The sequence below is a fragment of the Penaeus vannamei genome, chromosome 39 (assembly GCF_042767895.1).
Source record: "Penaeus vannamei isolate JL-2024 chromosome 39, ASM4276789v1, whole genome shotgun sequence".
In the NCBI taxonomy this organism is placed as follows: Eukaryota; Metazoa; Arthropoda; class Malacostraca; order Decapoda; family Penaeidae; genus Penaeus; species Penaeus vannamei.
In genome coordinates this window covers 8224495-8244494 of record NC_091587.1, presented here as the reverse complement: position 1 = coordinate 8244494, position 20000 = coordinate 8224495, and the positions used below count along the sequence as shown (strand labels likewise).

Sequence of the window (20000 nt, the reverse complement as noted above, 5' to 3'; positions counted from 1 at the left end):
CATCAGAACATTTCTAGATACTCCTCTTAGCGAATTAATGATTCCAGCAATCTGGCCAATCTACTTGTTGACCTAACAAGATTTGTATAGCTCTTTGTACTGCAGTCTCCTAGGAGGAAGCACATATCAACTGAGCAGGTTTTCCTTGTAGACCCCTGAAGTCAAGGATCTTGGTTACTAGAGGCAAGGACTTTTTCTCACTACTAACTGCATTGAGAGCTGCCACTAAGGGATCTCTAGACTCAGACAGGATAACAAGTTCAAGGTCTTAATATTACTTACTCCACCCCTGAATTCATAGAAAAAAAATTGGATATGCCCCTTCTACAACTTATAGCACTATTAGTATATAGGCTTTCTATTAGTCCCATCATCTTAGTCTCAAGATCTCCTTGTCAATAAGTCAAATGCCTTCTTCAGGCTGATGTAGGTGACAAGCAGCCCATGACTGTGAAGTCCCCATGGTACAGTTGATTGAGATATAAGAATACAGTTTATTGTGCCTTTTACTAGAAATTAATTTGAGTTGTTCTGGTCTCTGGTGCCTTAGCAGCTGGTCTCTGATATTGCTCAGAGCAGTGTAATACATTTGTAATTGTTACAATACCAGTAATCCCTTTTCCCCTTCTAAAGAGAGACAACTGTGTGTGTGTGTTTTTGCGGTTGTGGCTGTGTCTCTATTTGTGATTATGTGTATATCTTTGTCTGTGTGCTTGTAATGTTTATGTAATATGTCTATAATTTTGACCATTCTCATTTTAGCTTGGAGAATCCTTGCAGTATTTTAGATACAGATATTGAGTTGTAATCCCTCAAAAAGAATCTTGAAAGTGAGGAATTTGCATCCAGTAATGGACGCGGTAGGAAAGCGAGTTCAAGTTTTACATTTTTTCAAGTGTAGCGTACATTAATGAGGGAAGGAGATAATTTTTGTTGAGTAAATCTCAATTTGAACTGGTTGATTTGAATTAGATATCATGGCATATCTATGTTAAGGTATGTAAAAAATCAGGATCAGTTTTAAATTGTGTGCAGGATCATTATTAAGGAAGGAGGCCCAGGAAGGGAGAATTGTGGTTCTAGCAAGCTAAATTCTATGAGAGGATAATGAAATTTGACAATTTTTATTCCCATTGACTTAGTGAATTTGTTGAAACAGCAAAAGCCCTCAAGAGATATTTCCACATTATCTGCATTGGGGCTATACAGATTCAGATCATTTGAACTGAAATTATTATTTATTAAGGTAGCACATGTAGCTCAGTATCTTGCCAACTTGTGAGTTAGATAGTTATAACTTTGCATCCAGCCCTTCCTTTGTGTACATCAATAACTTGTGAATTTATTGGTTGAACTTGAAGCCTGCCTGTCAAGGCTAGTTGGTAAGTCTATCACCTATACCCTAGTTCCTCTTCTTTCCTTAGAACTTTCTTTTCTTTTTCTCATTCTTGTTCTCCTTCTCTCATTCCTCACCCTTCCCTTGTCCTTGTCCTTCTTCTTTTCCTCCTCCTTCTCTTCCTCCTCCTCCTCCCCATCTCCATCCTTGTCCTTATATATTGATTTATATATTTCACTCTCACTGTCTTTTGAGCAAAAAGAGACATACCAAAGCTAGTTTAGTTAATTTTTTACTGTAGAGGGTGAGTTGGAAATGGACAGCAATCTTCCGCACTTTCTCACTTTTACAACCAGATTTGAAAGCGCTTAGACAATGAAGTAGATAAATCTTACATACTGTGGGATGATTGCAAGGAGATAATTTACAGGAGGTAGATATACTTCAAAGCCTCTCTCTGTTTTGTGACCCTTTTGTGATAAATTATGGACATGGAGGATAGTTTTGTGACAGATTTTTCAGTCTAATTGATATCCTGTGATAGTGAATGGGTTAAAGTTATATATACTGGATATTTTTCATAGACTAAACAGATTACTAGTAATATGTCTAATAATCACAATAATAGAAAAGGGTAGAAGATGCATGTTTTTATTTTCATATAGTTTAGTTTAGTTTTAGCTCACCCTGTCTTTTTCATTTATGTTTAGAAAATAGAAAGGACACTTCTGTAAGCACAGAAAATATTTCCTACTTACATTAAAATGTTATGAGTGTGTATACTGACACTTTTCAATTCAGTATAGAAAGTTCATTAACCTAGTACAAGTTGCTCAGTTGAGTTTTTCAGTATGGCAAGATATGAATGATCAAAAAATGTATTAATAGGTAAATACACAATAAAAGACAGAAATAACATTCACATATATAGATGCTCACATATAGACTAATACTCACACTAACATGCGCACACATATGCATGACAATGCACACATGAATAAACACATACGTGTACAAACATCTATACATATGCATACTCACATGCACATGTACACCTATGTTCAGACACACCCTCACACTAACACAATCACATCTACACAGCTCCTCTTAACCTCCACATACACATGTACAAGTACACAAAGTTGCTGATTTCTTGTCTCAAACAGCATTCCATGCTCAGGCATATAGTACATTCAGAGATGTACTCCTCGATACTTCAAGCATGGTGTCTGAACCCCTTCTTGCTATGAGTAATAAAGTGCCCAACCTTACAGGCTCAGCTTGACCTGACGAAGCATCGAAAATTGCGAAGGGTATCTGTCAGCAAGGTACTCCATTATAAGTATTTGTGCAGTAACCTCAGATTCATTTCAAAGGAATTTATGCTTTGCATGTTTAGTTTTTTATATGTTAATTCATCTCTCTTGGTTGAATGTTAGTAGTTAAAATATATTATACTTGGTCATAAATATTTATTTTTAAATTTTTGTGATGATCTGAGGGTAATGTACGCAATATACTTATTGACAAGTATGCATGTATCTCATGTAGAAGCAGCAGCCTGTATACTAACATAGCCTTTTTAAAATATTAATATCCTTGTATACTGTTTATTATCCTCTACTTTGTTACATATGACTGTTTTTTTATTAGTAGTAAAACTGTAACATTACAACATTTCACTCTAGGTATCTTAGTAGTCATGTACCTTTTTCTGTTTTCATACTTAAGAATTCTTAGATTATATTTGTCTTTCTTTTTGAAACAAGATTCTTGAACCTATAGGGAAAAATGTGACTCCGAGGCTACGGCATCTCTCATCTACTACATCCTGTGATGAATTTTTCTTGATGTTCGCATCCTTATTGACATTTGCATGTCATGCATTACGACCTATGCTTTGGTGGGATGACTGCATTATGAGTTTATCGGTGCATATAGGTTGTATGAATTCATTGATGCATGAGGGTGTATGAAGGGTTTGCTATGTTTGAATAAAGGCATTATGCATTATACAACTTGCAAAATGCATTGTTTGTGTACTTCTACAATAATTTTCTCCTTTTTTCCTTTTTTTCTCTTTTCTGTTTACTTTTGTAATTAATAGACCCTTGTAAAAAGCTTTGTAATATCAAAGTATATGGTGTTTGCTTTTCATGTTTTGTTTCACTATGCTTTAAAGAATATAACAGTAACCATCATGCATTTTTTTTTAACTTGATATTATATTGTATAAGTGTTCATGGATTTATTAATTATATACATAAATATTTATGTATTTTATAAATACTAAATCTTCATGTTTTCAAGAAACTTGAGAGAAATCATTCAGTTGCTTCTTGTCAGTTGTTATCAAACAGAAAAAATTTCTAGGGATTGTGATCATAAAAATTATTTGCATGATTTCAGAAGTCAGATGTATTTACTGAAGGTGAAGAGGAACTGGAAGATGAGACAACTGTAAATGGTGCAGAGGAAGACGATGACGACGATGATGATGATGTTGGGGAAGAGGAGGAAGACCACGACAAAAGCATAGAGTTTAGATCAGAAGTAGGAAGCAGTGGTAAGAAGGGAATCATATGGAAAAGGTTTCTTTGAATTGTTGGGGTGTGTTTGCAGTTGATTTACCCTACTGCGTATATATATGTGGGTGGGTAGGAAGCTGTTTTTGAAATTACTTTTATATTTGTTTTGTGTGTGTCTGTGTGTGTATGCATACACGTGCCAATGAATTTGTATATAGATATTTTAACTGCATAAACACAAATCTTATTTTAAGTGCTAATGATACTGTTTATTTTTTAGTTTATCGCCGTCTGCACAGCCAGTTAACTGCTTTTGAGGGTGATGAGGACAAGACCTCTGTCATTAGCGAGCGAGATGAGGACCTAAGCACTGTGCCAGACCACATGGATTTGGGCGATGGGCCTATACCTCCTCTCTTTCTTCACCTTACCTGCAGAGTGTTCTTGGCAGGTCATGTCCAGCCTACCATCTCGGTCAAAGGTCTCCCAACGTGCTTAGGTAAATGACTTTCATAATACGTTACAACTCGCTTTGAATAATAGGCTAGTGGATATTTTAAAAACCTACTGATATATTTGAAACTTGGAATCTGGACAGACAAATATGACTGGATTACTTTTGATAGATTCACTTTAATTACAAACATAGGTAGAGTCAACAGATATGTATAGTATGTATTTTATTTTATCCATTGGATAGGCAATTTGGTTATACTTAATGTCTCATTCACCTACCAGATGAAGTGGTTCAGTGCCTGGGTAGCAATGAGGTGGATTTATCTTCAGTAACCATGACTCTGGATGTGCTCTGCATGACTCTTCCCCCTGCCCAAGCGACCACAGAGACAAGTGAGAGTGTTGCATCGTTACTGGATTTGAGGTCCAATCGCACCACCAGCTTCTGTTCAACTGCTTCACCACAACTAAAGAGAGGAAGGACGATATCGGAATCAACATGTGCATCCATGACAGATGTAGATGAGTCGTAAGTGTGATGTTTGTAGGGGGAATGGCTCTAGGGAGTATGAATGTGCTAGAGAATTGTTTTGTGTTTTTTGTGATGCTTCTCAGTTTATACAGTGGATCATCTAAGAATATGCTTTTTACTGACTTTATTCAGATATATTGAAGATGAGGATCAACTTGCACACCTGCCAAATAGTCAGTATCAGGCCATTGTAACAACAGTAGATGAGGTAAGAATATGGAAATGCTTTGCAAATATCGATGTTTGTTGTGTAGATTATGTATACTTTTTTTTTTTCATTCCTAGGTTTCTGTGGTAGGTAATGTGAAAGAATATAATTTTACCTGTCAGTTTTAACAGCTGTTTATCCATCATTTAGTTACAAGTAGCTCCAAACTTTTTTTCTCTAATGGTTGATATAGGAAAGATTTGACAGTACATACTATTGCATGGGGTTAGGTTAGAGACACCTCCTTAACAAAAATGTGCTCTTGCAGATTAAGTGGCTGCTCCGTGATGAAATAGCATCATCTATGTTGCATAGTTATCCACTCACAGAGCAAATGCTGGACATGGTGGCGGCTCATGTTGAGAGCTCACAGAAGCCTAGAAACTGCATATCAGAATCAATTCCCTTGAACTTTGTGTGTGGTATGGAACAGAGCAAGGATAAGTTCATGCAGGTACAAGGTTTTCATATGTGTGAACAAAATGATTAATAGATTCATTATAAGATTGAAAGTCCTTACAGTTCCTCTATCCCTTTTATCCTGGAAAATACATACATTACAAATGTGTGTTTTCATGTACATGGCTGGAAAATTCTGATGCATTGCAGGAATTTGGAAGACTGAGTGTTAACGGTCATCACCTACAGCAGGAAGGGTCTCTGTATTATTTAGTTCAAGACAAGACGCAAATAAGAAGGCGGCACTTCTCATCTTTGGTGCCACCTTTAGGCTTCAAGAATCAGTTTCTTATTGTGAGGTAAATAAAATAGTATTACACCTTTTACACTGTGGTGTAAATTTGACTATATCTTACCTTTCACATTTACTTGAGGAAATCAGAAGATCAGAAAAAATGAAATAGGGGGTAAAGTAGTATTGGAATTAGTATGATAGATTACTATTACTATTAGTGAAGTTATATTGATTGATTCTTATACATTTTTAGAAGATATTTCTTATGATTCTTATACATTTTTAGAAGATATTTCTTATAATTCTTATGATGTAATCTGACTAATTTTTCAACAGACCTCATCCACATGCAGATGACACAGCTCAGTTAAGGCAAATGGAGAATGTATGTCAGATGAATAAAGTCAGTCTATCATCGCCAGATGTGCTCAAAAGTCCTCCAACCAAAATACAGGCTGCAAAAGTTTCATTTGATACAGAATGTAAGGAATTATATGAAAATGTTGAGAAATGTCAATCCAATTCCATTTAATGATTAGTTAAAAGTATGTGTTGTATAATGTCTGTCCTCCAGGTCTAGTGTTTTAGATTGGAGTAGTGCCAAATTTACAAATTAAATTGGAACTTTTAAATGAATGAGCTTATGCAAAATAGACAATACACCAGACTGTTCTTCATCATCATATTTAATTTTTACGTTTATGTTTCTATGGTCTTTGTTGGGTACTGTTCTTTTTTTTCTTTTTCCACTTCCATCCCTTTTTTTGTTAATTTGTAATCTGCTGTCACACCAGACCTCAAGGGACAAGATAAGGAGGTATTTGGTAGATGAAAAATGCTCTTTTTTTGTGTCTCAAGACATATGATGTATGTCTTTTCCTTCATTTGCAAGGAGCCTTGCTAGGGCTGTTACCTACAAGTTTAAGTTTTTAATTGTCCTTACCTAGTTGAAGCAGAGGAGAGGTTGGGAACTGAAGGATAGCAAGAACGGAATTTCTTATACTTTTTTTTCTTGGTGCCTGGATATGCTGATTGCTTTGGTTACAGAATCTGCTAAGTTGATATCTATGATTAGTTAGTTAGTTATTGTAGGCTTCACACCAAAACTCATGGACAGAAAAAGAGCATATTCAGTATATCAGACGTCTCAAAATGTATTTATATATCTATCTTAACAATAAATCTGTAATCTGTTTGTTTATATCTACATGTCTGTGTATCTCTATCTATCTATCTATCTATATATCTTTGTCTATATATCTATATCTATGTATCAATTATTATTTTTCTTTCTATGCATTATTTATATAATTATAAAATTTATTTTGGCAGCATTTTTTGGGGAGGGTGAAAGCAGTTTACGAGCAGATGGGTCAGAGAAAGAGAAATGGGTTCGGCGAAGAGAAAGGAAGGAAAGAAGAGACTCGGAAAGAAGGGGATCTGTTAACTCTTCAGACTCTGACTCAGGTATACATTCATAAGCAAATTACCAATACATGAAGAGATATGATACATGTACTACTTCAAGAAAGACAAAAAGTTAATTGATATCAGTTATTGATTTGTAGGGTCAAGGTTATTGGAAAGACCTTATTATAGAAAAGAATTTATTATCTGATATTGATAATTGTTTCTGTATTTTAATTTGCCAGATGATAACCACATGAGAGGTAATTTTTCACGAGAGTCTTCACATCAGCCATGTGATATAAGAGTCCGTTCATACGAGTCTCCAAAGAAGAGTATAATCCTACCTGCTGATTTACCTGTATCCAAATTAGAAGAAGTTATAAGTAAAGATGATGAGTTCCCTGTCAAACAACCACAGGGCACAACTATAGCGATCACAGAGACCAGAACTGTAAAACGGCAGGATGCTTTAACTTCAGAAGATGCAGAATGTGTGCTCCCACAGCAGAAAGACAAGGAAACTGGAGAGGAAATCAACATTTATAGCTTGGATAATGCACCTTTGGAAGAGCAAACAGCTAGTTCACGTGGCATACCAAAAGACGTTCAGATTGCAGACTTAGCTGGGCTCTCAGATGAAACAGCAAAGCCAATAGTAATAAGTGACCTGATTGAAGTTAAGGGTGCAACCCCCAAAGAGGAAGGCAGTGAGTCCCTCAAGGAAATGTCCAAAACAGAAGTTACCAGTCAGTCAAATACAGAATTATGCAGCGAAGCCAAGATGGCAAGTGAAGAAGCAGTTGCACATGAAATTGCATTGGGAAGGTCCAGCAGTCTGGTTTCTCAAGACACTACATCTGCAGGTGCAGAGAAGCCATTCAAAGACGGAGCTCATCGACTGTCCTTACCTCTCAATGAGCTAATTAGGTAAGTGATTTGAAATGTTTGTTACATGTTGTTGCTGTTAAATAATGATAGCAACAAGGCTTTAATACTTGATAAATCATATTTTGCTTATATTTTAGATTGCAAATTTTGCCATATTTACAAATTAGGAACATTTTTAAGCCATTAGTGACAGGTGTCCCATATATGAGACACCCGAAAAAAATAAACATTGCCGGGCATCCCGCCAGTGTGACACTGTATCGGGGCTCGCTCTCCGACGCAGCAGCGGGCCGTGGCCAGCAGGCTCCGCCTGCCGATTTTGTAGCTGCCCGGAATATTTTATTTTTGGCTTCAAAATATACTGGCGTGACTGGGTTAAGCATTGACAGTTAATAGTGTTTTCAAGAATTGCTCAGTATTACTTAATTATGAAAATGATTCCTTTGGTTCTCAGTTTTAGAAGAACTGGAATCAATATAGAGAGCAGATGAAGTTATAAACACCACAAGCTTCTGTCATTTGATATTTTAAAGTGAATGAATGCAAATAATATAAAATGGAAATATGTTGTTTTTTTATCTTATGAGCACTTTCTTGTTTGTAAGTAATTGACAGAATGAATTGAATTAGCCAGGAGAAAGGAAGTAAACTTCTCTTACCCCAAAGTTTGCATCACAAACAAACCATTTTCCTATGGTAACTGCAGGTGTGGTTCCGAAAGCATTCCCCGGCCTCAGGCATCAGCAGAAGTGATTCGAAAATCTGCAAGCACAGACAACTTTGTCCCAAATGTGACAGAGGCAGCAGTGGAACAGCTTAGAGGATCATCAAGCAGTGTGATGAATACCAGTGGAAGGTGTGAATACTGTATGATGACTTTTAATTGATATGCTTTTGATATTAGGACAATGCATTCATGATTAGTCGTTACTGCTGCTGCTCATATAGTATTTTTAGATATATGAGGTCTTACCAGTGCTTGTGCATCTACTTCAGGACAGAAAAGGATATGCAAATCCTTGGAGGGCATTTTTGTAGTGTTGGTGTAATCACCTCCAAAGTTAGATAATTTTCATGTTACAATTGCATATATATATATATATATATATATATATATATATATATATATATATATATATATATATATATATATATATATACATATATATATATATATATATATGTATATATATATATATTTATTTATTTATGTATTTATTTATTTATCTATTTATTTTATTTTTTATTTATTATTTATTTATTTTATTTTTTTTTATTATTATTATTATTATTTTTTTTTTTTTTCATTATTATTTTTTTTTTTACTGTCTTACCTTAAAATTTTAAAAAGTTTGTTTTACAGAGCTTACAAATTTAAGAGAGGAATATTTGTATGGGAAGGAATTGGGGAGAAGATGAACTTTGTACAGAGTCCTTGTATAGGTAAAAGAAGTACCATGAAGCCCAATATAAAAATAATAATAGATAACCATTGTTAATGTTTTTGTTTTAATGAGATATATAAAAATTGCTACTTTAGTGATGTACTTACATTTGATTTTTAAAATTCTTACATAAATTGTTGACAAGATATAACTAAGAATAATTATTGCCTTCTGATGGATAATCAGGAAGGAAATGGGTCAGCCTTGGACTGCAAGGTTAACAAAGGAACTTGGATTATTGTATTATAAATGGGGGACACCTTACTGGACCAGATATTTTGTTCCTTTCATGTAATACTATTCTTGGAATTTTCAGTAGTTGTGGTTTGTGGGCAGAATTGTTCAAAAGTCGTCATAATTCTGCAGAGCTCATGAAAAGTAGGCATAATTCTGGGGCAAGTGCAGATCTACTGAAAAGCAGGCACAGTTCAGGTAACTTGTATATTTACTTGATAGATATTTCTAAAATCATTAGCCAATCTACAATAATTTTTGTAATGATTGGATCACAAGTTCTAAGAATTGCTAAGCATGAAATATTACTTTTGTATAATTAAATTTATTAGTAATTGTTTACCTAAGTATGTACCTTCTGATTAGATATTACACCCATGAATTCTCCAAATAAGATTTTGATCTTTCTTAGGAGCTGGAGGTGAGCTTATGAAGAGCCGCCACAACTCAGGAACTGGCTCTGTTCCCGGAGGTCATTATTCTGACGTGTCAAGTCTGTTGGAGTCCGGACAGACCACAGAGGATGGGTGTGAGGGAGACATAAGTGACTCTGACAATGACTGCTGTGACTGGCTACAGGACTTTGAGTCAGTGAGGCCTTTCCTGCCAGAGTTTTGGCTGATCTTAAGGGTTTCCAAAGACAGGGTGGATACGTTTTTCCATTGCAGGTAAATAAGGTTTTCATCTCAAGTGCAGTATGCAAATCTTTGGTTTATAATCAGATTCATTTGACTGTATATTGTAGGGTTAAGATGTTATTTATCAAAAGAAAAAAAAAAAATCCTTAGGATGCAAGATTGATGTCAAAAATATTTTAGTAAATGATTTGCAAGCCTTACTGTTCTCTCTAAGGACTGAAGCAGAGATGGCTCGTTGGCGGGGTGTTCAAGCAGAAGTTGTGAGGAGTGTTCGGAATCTTGTTAAGATTGTCAACCAGACACTGTTACTACAAGATCTGCATAATACACGCATGTGTAACCGTCTCCTTGAACCAGAAACATGTGATGACATCTGGCGGCATGAAGAATCAAAGGGACGAGGGATAGATGGTGAGATAAAGTTTTGACCTTTCGTGGAATATTTTTTATAGATATATGCAGAATTTCAGGAGATGATAAGTAGAGAAAGAAGTAGAAAGTATTACATTAATTTAATTAAGTTATCTTGAGTGCGACACCAGTTTTTACCAAAAATATTGATTTTACCATTTCTGGGCCAAAGAAATTAATTGTACAAAATCTAACATTTTATTGCCAAAGAAGTTAATTGTACGGGACACAACATTGCAGATGGAGATCCTGATACTCGAGGTTATCTAGAAGCAGCTCTCAAGTTTAAAGCAGGAGCATTTGCTTGTCAAGTAGTGTGGGAAACTCACTTTGAACTGCATCCAAAAGTAAAGTTAGGTGCTGGGAAGGTATGCAGCAAAGGCATTCAAGCTCTTCGGACTATCCTCAACCCATTCTCAGTCAACAACCGGAAGAATATGTTTGTTTATGAGGACAGCTCAGGGAATGGATCAAATGTGTTCTACTTAAGGTAAGACATTGGAAAATATGTTTGTGAGATTGAACAACTTGCCAATATAAGAGGTGCAGTTTACATAACTAAGCTAAATCTTTCATCAGAATTACATATGCTCTGATTTGGTGAATATTTAATTGAAGTTACCCAGTCTCATTTATACCATTTTCTGCATTTGTTATGTAAGTTCAGCTTTCAGCAAAAATAATAACAGTAACTTAAAGTCCATTTAAAAATCATTAATAAAAAAATGTAAAGAAAATAAATGTACTAAGATCTCATAAATGATTGTTATGATTATCATTTAATGTTAGTTTTATTGACACTGAGAATTTAATCATATATTATTATCAATTTCTTGAGTTTTTCTGTGCTGATCAAAAATGTACTCTAGACTGAACGAACAGCAGTCTGTATCAGTCTCACCTCAAGTGGACGGTCGACGGGATGACTGTGGCTTGTCCCGAAGTTCATCTGCTGTGTCTCTTGGTAAACGAGGCAGCCGAGAGGATGATTCATTAAGCCTCAAGAATGTGGGCACATCTCAGCCATTTGTAAGAAGCTCCCTTTCTTTATTATGAAATCATCTTTGTGAACAATAAATGAATCATATAGGATTCTATTTTCAAGGATTTTAGGATATAATATTTTTAGGATTACCAACCATGTCAGATGGTTTCGATTCACCCTCAAGGATACAAGGTACTATTTTTCAGAAAGCCAAGGATACAGTACTCATTAATTTCAAGGATACAAAATACAATTCAAGGATTTCGGGGATACAGAATTAGGATGTAATATTTAGTATTTGCTGACATTTATTTTTAGAAGGCCTTGTTTTCCATAAAGTGATCCTCTACAGGAACTGCGTCCACGTGTGAGCTCATTCGGAGAGAAAGATGTGATAATGGAGGGTGTCCCCTCCACTCCTGCACAGCGCAAACGCAACCACTACATCGTTCTGACAGTGCATGGCATTGCAGAGCCAGGTGAGCAGAAGTTTGTTTCTCATGTACCCATCTAAGAGTTTTCTTTGGGATATAGCTGCTGTGGTTAGAAGGAAGAGACCAAAGAAATGTATATCTGAAATTTAAGCCAAAAAGATGTAAAAGGAATTGTAACAGAAAAAGTACATAGGGCTTTTCTGCCTCCTCTTCCTTCTACTACTACTATTACTACTACTACTACTACTACTACTACTTTTCTACCCCCATTATCTTCTTTCTCACGCCTTCTCTCCCTATGAAATCTTAATGTTTGAATTTTTCCAGGTCCTGCAATCAAGGAAGAACTGGTACGGATGCTGCAGAACCGCCTGGACGAGGCTGTGGTGGAAGCCATCTGCATCATGCTCTGGAGCAACCCTCAGCACAAACTTACACCAGAAGACGTGCATTTCATACAGCCGCCCTATCAGCCACCAAAGACAGTGCTGAGGTAGTCTCCTTTCTTATTTTGCTGTGATGTAGGAGACTCATGTTCATGGTTTGATCTGTCTCAAAGAAGGCAACATGGTTCATTTATTCCATTTATTTACCTTATTGATTTATACAAAGATCAGATCTTTTTTTTTTCTTTCTTTCTTTCTCTCTTTCTTATATATGTGGATATGAACTTGATTACAATTAGATTATGAGTGAAGACATGATATCATTTTGATTATGATAATTTTTTGTTAATTGCCAGGTTTGTGATAATTATGATTTGAAATATAATAATGTAATTCAGTCATATTGCATTCAGCCAATCAACAACGTGATTGAAGAAATTACTGTTTTTTCTCACTATTTAATTTTCAAATCAGCCATGTGATTGTTTTTGTTTCTAATATAATATTTTAACCCCCTGGATCCGGTTGCAATGGTTACGTAAGTGGCCAGCATCCCAGGCGTGCAGCGCATAGGCCTGACTCTGTGCCTCCCCTTTGAGAAATTATTTTGTGAAAACTTTTTTAGCTTTATCACCATTTTCCAATGTCCTTATTTGTCTTTTGATTTGCTTTATCTAGATGGTAATTACTCATTTTTTGTGCACAGACTCCATATCATCTCTCTGTGTAGTAAATAGCTCAGTGCAAGAAGAAAAAAATTTGGAACATTTGGTTATTTGTACCATATATCTCATTTTTTATTTTATTTTCAATTTTCTGTAATACAACCTGGGCTGCCGGTCACAGCGGCCAGGAACACGGTGCACTGCATGGAAATAGTGTCCTCCCAGGAGCTGGTGCTCTTCCAGTCACTGCTTACGCACGTTACATTCCACATTTGTTTATCGATGGGAATAATGCTAAACCCCCCTTCTAAGCGCCAAATGAGTCAAATCATGTGCACTAGTGGCGAGTCTTTTCCATTACCTTGGCCTTTCCTCATAACGCTTTGTTCACGTCACCCTTGTAGCTGCCCAAGTTTTTCCTTGACGTGATCACAATGTCATCCGCATCCAGGGGGTTAATAGCAAGTAAATGAATGTTTAATGCATATCCTAAACTAAATCTGTTATTTTTCTTTGTGCAATCACTGTATTTCTTTTTGGCAGGTTTACTGTCAGTGCTAATGCTCTTCCGTACCTCCAAGCTGTCGGTTACTATCTGCGGCAGAATATGTTGTCCTGCAGCTTTATTCATCCCAAATTTGCAGATAATCGCCCAGAGCATCATTTTCAGGTATTTACTAGTATGATTGCTGTTCAGTATTTAATATTCTGGTCCCTCTGTGTCTGGTGGGGAGGAAATAGAATAATTTATAAACCATTCTACTGCTATTAATTGCTTTCTATTTAACTGAATTGCATCTATTGCTGTAATGGATTACCCATGAATTTACTCATAATTCTAAGAAAAAGAAAATATGCATATAATAAAAATTGCTATAAATGAAAACACTTCCAGCTATGCTGTAAAGCTAATTTTTTTGTGGTTTATCTCTTTTCCTTTTTAGGACTTTTCAGCAACGGACCAAGAAATGTCTAGCGAACCCAACATCTTCCTCTTTGTGAGACCGAGAATGTCTGCTGCAAAAGGCATAGCTTGTATAGCTTTCTCCATAGTTGATGGGAGCAGCAACACTGTACAGCACATCAGGTTAGTCTTTATTAAATGTTATTTGAGAGAAGAATTAACACCTCCTAACCACATGCCGCTGTGGATGGCATGTGAGTACATACAAAACCCACTGTGTTTAATTTAGTAATTGTTACTGTACATAGATGGTTCTACAAGTACAAAGTCACCAATGAGCCAGTTTTGAGGACTACCTGTCTCACCTGTTTATCTATTTCCTTGATTTTTAGAAATATTTTGTGGCATCTAATATTACTATTAGTAATGTCAATAATGCTATAGTAATTATAAATACATCACGGGCCGCAGCCGGTATGCAAGTAGATTCCGGGCCGGCCCTGCGCACCGATTTTGTAGCCGCTCAGAAAATATTCTTTTCGGCTTCAAAATATACTGGTGTTAGTGGATTAATAACTCAAAGAAAAGTTAATTCAATTGAAGTCACAAGGTCTATTAATTGACTCCTATGTGGCTAAGCATTTGCAGAGCCATCTATGTGAAGAAAAAATTCACAAAAATATATTACAGTGAACACAATAATTTCCCAGGGGCATTGGGTTAAGATTATTAAATAATAAAATTAACCACTTGCCACCGTGGATGACGTGCATACATGCCAGGACCACTGTGTGTTTAATTTAGTAATTGTTTTTACGTATAGATGGCACCATAAGTACAAAGTCACCAATGAGCCAATTATGAGAACTGTCTCTCTCATCTGTTTACCCTTTTCCTTGATTTTCAATAATATTTTCTAGTATCTATTACTTTTGTGATTTCAATAACAATGTAGTAGTTATAATGTTTATAACAAAAATGATAGCATTACTAAAAAGAGTGTTTTCCCGCTATTTCAAAAAAAGAGGGTGTCAGAAGATCTACTAATTGACTCCTTTGTGGCTAAGCATTAGCAGAGCCATCTGTGTGCAGAAACATTTAACAAAACAATACTAAACAAAACAATACTACCCGTCGCTATTGGGTTAATCAAGTGATCATATTGATTGCACATTATTTTATGTGGGTTTACTTTGGAAATATTTCTTTAAGATCTGGCCCTTTGATATTATTTATTGATTTGTGATTGTTACTAAGTATGATTCATTGGTAATAAAGTGTGAAATTCTTGAGAGGAATAAGTAAAACAAGATGGAACTACTGCTACAGTAGTTATAATAAATACAATAGTAATAACACAGTGAGTATTACCTTATACTTCAAACTGCATTCACTCATTGATGATCAAGTTCCTCCTAGGCAAAGTATTTTTTAAATATGATAATTTTTTTGCCTTCCAGCTGTCCGAGACCTTCCCCAGATGCCTATCAAGAAATCTTTTCAAAACATGATTTTGAAGCTTTAACTCAGACTCAAGAATATCAACCCAGCCCAACTAAGAGTCCAGGTAAGGAGTTGTAAATATGTCAATATTGTTCACCTGAACTTGAAATTTTACAAGAAATGTGCAGAAAAAATATGTAGTTTTCTTGATTTATAGGTTTCAAAATGAGAAATGTATAGGAGGACATCTTTTACAGTATTGCTTATGTTATGCAAAGAACCTAGATATTGTTGTTCTTTAATGAATTTGTTGCCCAGGGCCAATGGCGATGCTTCAGTTCAAAGTTTGGGAATCAGGGCGAGTGGACCTTGACGAAATACGCAGGTACCTGGTGGACTCTATTTGCCACGCACTTTGGGATGTGAACACAGAATACCGACTCCTGACAGCTCCCATCATGCCAACTCTGGCTCCGCAGATGCATGGGACACCAGCTTCAGAGCCAACAACCCCGAAGAAAGGTGAATTGAATCTTGTTTCTTTTTCTTTCTCTTTCTTAATTTCACTCTCTCTCTTGCTTCTTGTTTTTGTTCTCCTTTATCTTCTCCTTCTTTTTCTTTTTCATCTTCCTTCTCTTTTTGTTAGTTTATGGTTCATGATCATACTGAATAGGTAAGAGACATAATGGGTAATACTGATTAATGGAAAATAGAATATTGAAAACTGTCCCTCCTTTTTAATGTTTTTTATGTAAGTTGGACATTTATCTTTCTGGTTAATGATACATTTGTTCTATTAACCCATTGGATCTGGTCATGTCATGGAAATCATGGTGCCAAAAATATGGGCAGTGGGTTATGTAAGTAGCCAACATCCCGGGCATGTGGCGTGTAGGCCGGGTGCATGTGAATGCCCATTAGTGGTGATGAGTCTATACCTCCCTTTTGTATAAAGATTTTTAGCTTTTTTTGCCATTTTCCAATGTCCATATTTGTCTTTTGATTTGCTTTGTCCAGATGGTAATAGCATATTTTCCTTGCACAGACTCCATATCGTCTCTCAGTGTAGTAAATTACTTTCTGCAATAAAAAAGTATGAAAGATTTTGGTTATTTGTGTCATATGTCTTATCTTTTTGTAATTTTCAATTTTCTGTAATACAATAATGGGAATAATATTAAAGCCCCCTTCTAAGCACGAAATGAGTCAAAGCACGCTCCAAGAGCTTTGTGCACAAGGGCAAGTCTTTTCCATCACCCTGCCCTTCGTGCACAATGGCAAGTTCGTGTCACCCGGCCTGCAGCCTTTTTGCCTTATGAAGACATGTTCATGTCACCCTGCCCTCAATCCAGATTTTTCCCTGATAGGACCATAACATCATCCGGATCGTCGGGGTTAACCAAATTTCATTTTCAGGAAATCTGCATCTGTCTCTTTAATTGTATTATGATTTCAGGGTACTTGTACTTCAGTTAGAGAGTTGTCTCTATTGACATTATTATTACTGTTGCTGTTATTATTTTCTTTAGTTTTATAATCATCATGATTGTTATCCTTGTTCTTATAATAATGATGATAATCATTGTACTAATAATAATGATGATTATTATTATTGTTATTATTTACCTTGTTATTGACCATGTTATTACTATAAATCCAATATTCTGTAGTATATGGTAGAACAGTGAAGATAATCCTTGTGCATAGCTATGGGTAGGTTGTTTTAGAATTAATATGTTGGTTGTATGCATATCAAATTTATGTTCTCTTGAGGTGAAGTATATCAAATAGAGCCCATTGTGATAAATGTAGAATAAAAGCACAAATGCAAATGAGAAAATTTAAACTGCAGACGTACCCTCATATTCTGATAGATTGAATGGGAGCACATGACTTGGAATAGCTATGTTGGACAATTAATCATTAATTGCACTATGGGCATATTTATAATCATCCCTTTTATTATATGTGTTTTTCTTTTACATATATATTTATGAAAAGATGAATCCTGCTTAGATATTCTTGGTAGACAGTAATAATTTTAGAGTAGGAAAAGCTTGGGAATTCATTTTCAGACATTGGATATTTTTATTGTTCATTTAATTCTTTAATGGATGTGTTTGAATCAGCAGTGGTATGATTTTGACTAAGACCTTTCATGAATGACAAAGTCTCATTATACAAACCTAATGAATATATATATTTCTGGTGTACAAAGAAAAATTGCTTGCAAGTTGTTTTCATCTTGCATATTTCAAAACTCAGTTGTTAATGCTATGACCCTCATTGATCGACAATAGATACTCATGGTGAAGCACTTCGCTCAGTGAGCTTGCTGGAAACAGGGGCGCATCCAGTGGAAGATCGCATGAGGTCAATCTCTATCTCTGGAGTGCCCCCACATGTTTGTCTCCCTCGCATGGCAAACAGGATGGGGAGTAAGTCACAGTGAATGTCATGAGAAAAGTTGCATGCCATGCAGACCTTTATGTTCTGTGCTATGAATAAATGTTTTGCATGATTGCTGTTATGTGTCCCAAATATATATACATATATATATATATATATAAAACTGATTTCTCCAACTTTGCTGATTATGAAAGCTCCAAAGTGCCTGTAGCTTCACAGGTTCTATACGCTTAGAGAGAGAAAGAGAGAAAGCGAGTGAGTTAGGGAGGGTGTAAATGTAAGAGAATGAGAGAGTGAGATAATCTGGCTGTTTTGGTTAGAGAAACGTGGAAATGGGTTGGTTTTTCCACTATTATGGCTCACTGGGCTAATGCATGCTTTTGATGCATGGTGGCATGAGTAATACTGGGTGGGATGAGGTCTAATCTTCAAAGACCTGGGTAGGGGCACACTGCTGGGAGAGGAAAGCATGTCAACGGGAAAAGTTGGATGAAACATATTTTGTGAGGGTATTATGTATCATGCAGTGATGTGATAGTGCCAAATAAAGTGCTACAATTTACCATACTATAAAATGATACACATTCTAGATAGAGTGCTGAAAGGAAATAAGAGGGATAGAGAATACAAGAGAGGTAGAAAAGGGGAGAGAGAAAGTGAAGTGAGAGAAGAAAGAGAGAGAAAGTGAAGTGAGAGAAGAAAGAGAGAGAAAGTGAAGTGAGAGAAGAAAGAGAGAAGATAGATAGAGAGATAGAAGATAGATAGAAGATAGATAGAGAGAGAGAGAGGGAGAGAGAAAACAAGCAAGAAGAAAGAGAGAAAAGAGAACAGGAATGGGAGAAGTGGGGGATGAAAATGGAAGCAGAGTGCAAGCAAGAGAGAGTGAGTGATAGAGAGCAGATTGCTATTTTTACCGCCAATGCTTTTCAAGACAATCTCATTTTCAGTATCAACAGAAACTTATCCAGCTATTTTGAGATCATGAAATTCATATGTAAAGTACCAGACCCTAAGAGACGGGATGCTTCCACCAGCTGACTCCACTCTGGCCCATGTTTTGCAGCTAAAGATTCACTCATTGCTTTAGCAACGTTTTTTGAGAGTGTAACTCACATTTATTTCAACATGTTTTGATGCATGCTTTCTATAATGATGCTTGAAGTGATGCTTAAAAGTGATCTTCACACTTTGCTATTAATGTTATCTATATATATCTCTCCAAATAGCATTCTCTTTTTTGAAGAAATACTGTTTGAGAATTTTTAAATGCATGTAAAGAAAGTCATGTATAATGTTTTTTAAGGAATTATTGTATATATTTAGAAAGAAGTATTCTATGATTTTACATCAGACTTGAAGTGGTAATTTCTTGGGAATCTTTTTTTTTTTTTTTTTTTTTTTTTTTTTTTCTATTTATTTCTTTTTTTATTTATGTAGTACGAATATAGTATTAGTTTTATTTTTGTAATTATCATAATCCTACACAGCACAAATTGCATTCCTTCTTACCTGAAAGAAAACACAACAGACGATATCACATGTTTGACCCAGGTTTACACAAATTTCTACCCAAGGAAGCAATGACCGCTATGTGTAATCTGTGTACATGATGTTGATCTTGATTTGTTTAAACCTTTTTTCTACTTATATATTATCTACTGCAATTGATCACTTTGTTCACTCAACAGAAAATTTGAATTAGCAGTTATTCATCCACACACACACGCACACGCACACATACACACACACACACACACACACACACACACACACACACACACACACACACACACACACACACACACACACACACACACACACACACACACACACACACACACACACACACACACATATATACACACACAGAGTTGCTCATGGACTTCCACGTATATGCAGACAGTCACAGGGTCACCCACAGAGACGGAAATACCCACATTAACTTCTTCAAATGGAGACTTGCACACACATCCATACAGATGAACACCTTGACC

The 20000-nt window shown here is 35.8% G+C and overlaps 1 protein-coding gene across 1 annotated transcript in view; it reads left to right on the top strand.

Annotated features, from left to right (window-relative positions):
- The window catches only part of LOC113816085 (KICSTOR complex protein SZT2), a gene marked incomplete at its 5' end in the record, with an annotated part of 73172 nt that overhangs the window by 8399 nt on the left and 44773 nt on the right, over positions 1-20000 (top strand). The window contains 23 exon segments of the mRNA XM_027368103.2: positions 2611-2664; positions 3746-3902; positions 4145-4363; positions 4603-4849; positions 4985-5060; positions 5329-5514; positions 5670-5818; positions 6091-6236; positions 7087-7221; positions 7407-8091; positions 8759-8908; positions 9814-9929; positions 10144-10399; positions 10584-10780; positions 11021-11270; positions 11650-11809; positions 12118-12244; positions 12527-12692; positions 13794-13920; positions 14195-14337; positions 15615-15721; positions 15916-16119; positions 17898-18035. Of these exon segments, the coding sequence (XP_027223904.2) occupies positions 2611-2664; positions 3746-3902; positions 4145-4363; positions 4603-4849; positions 4985-5060; positions 5329-5514; positions 5670-5818; positions 6091-6236; positions 7087-7221; positions 7407-8091; positions 8759-8908; positions 9814-9929; positions 10144-10399; positions 10584-10780; positions 11021-11270; positions 11650-11809; positions 12118-12244; positions 12527-12692; positions 13794-13920; positions 14195-14337; positions 15615-15721; positions 15916-16119; positions 17898-18035 (4195 nt within the window).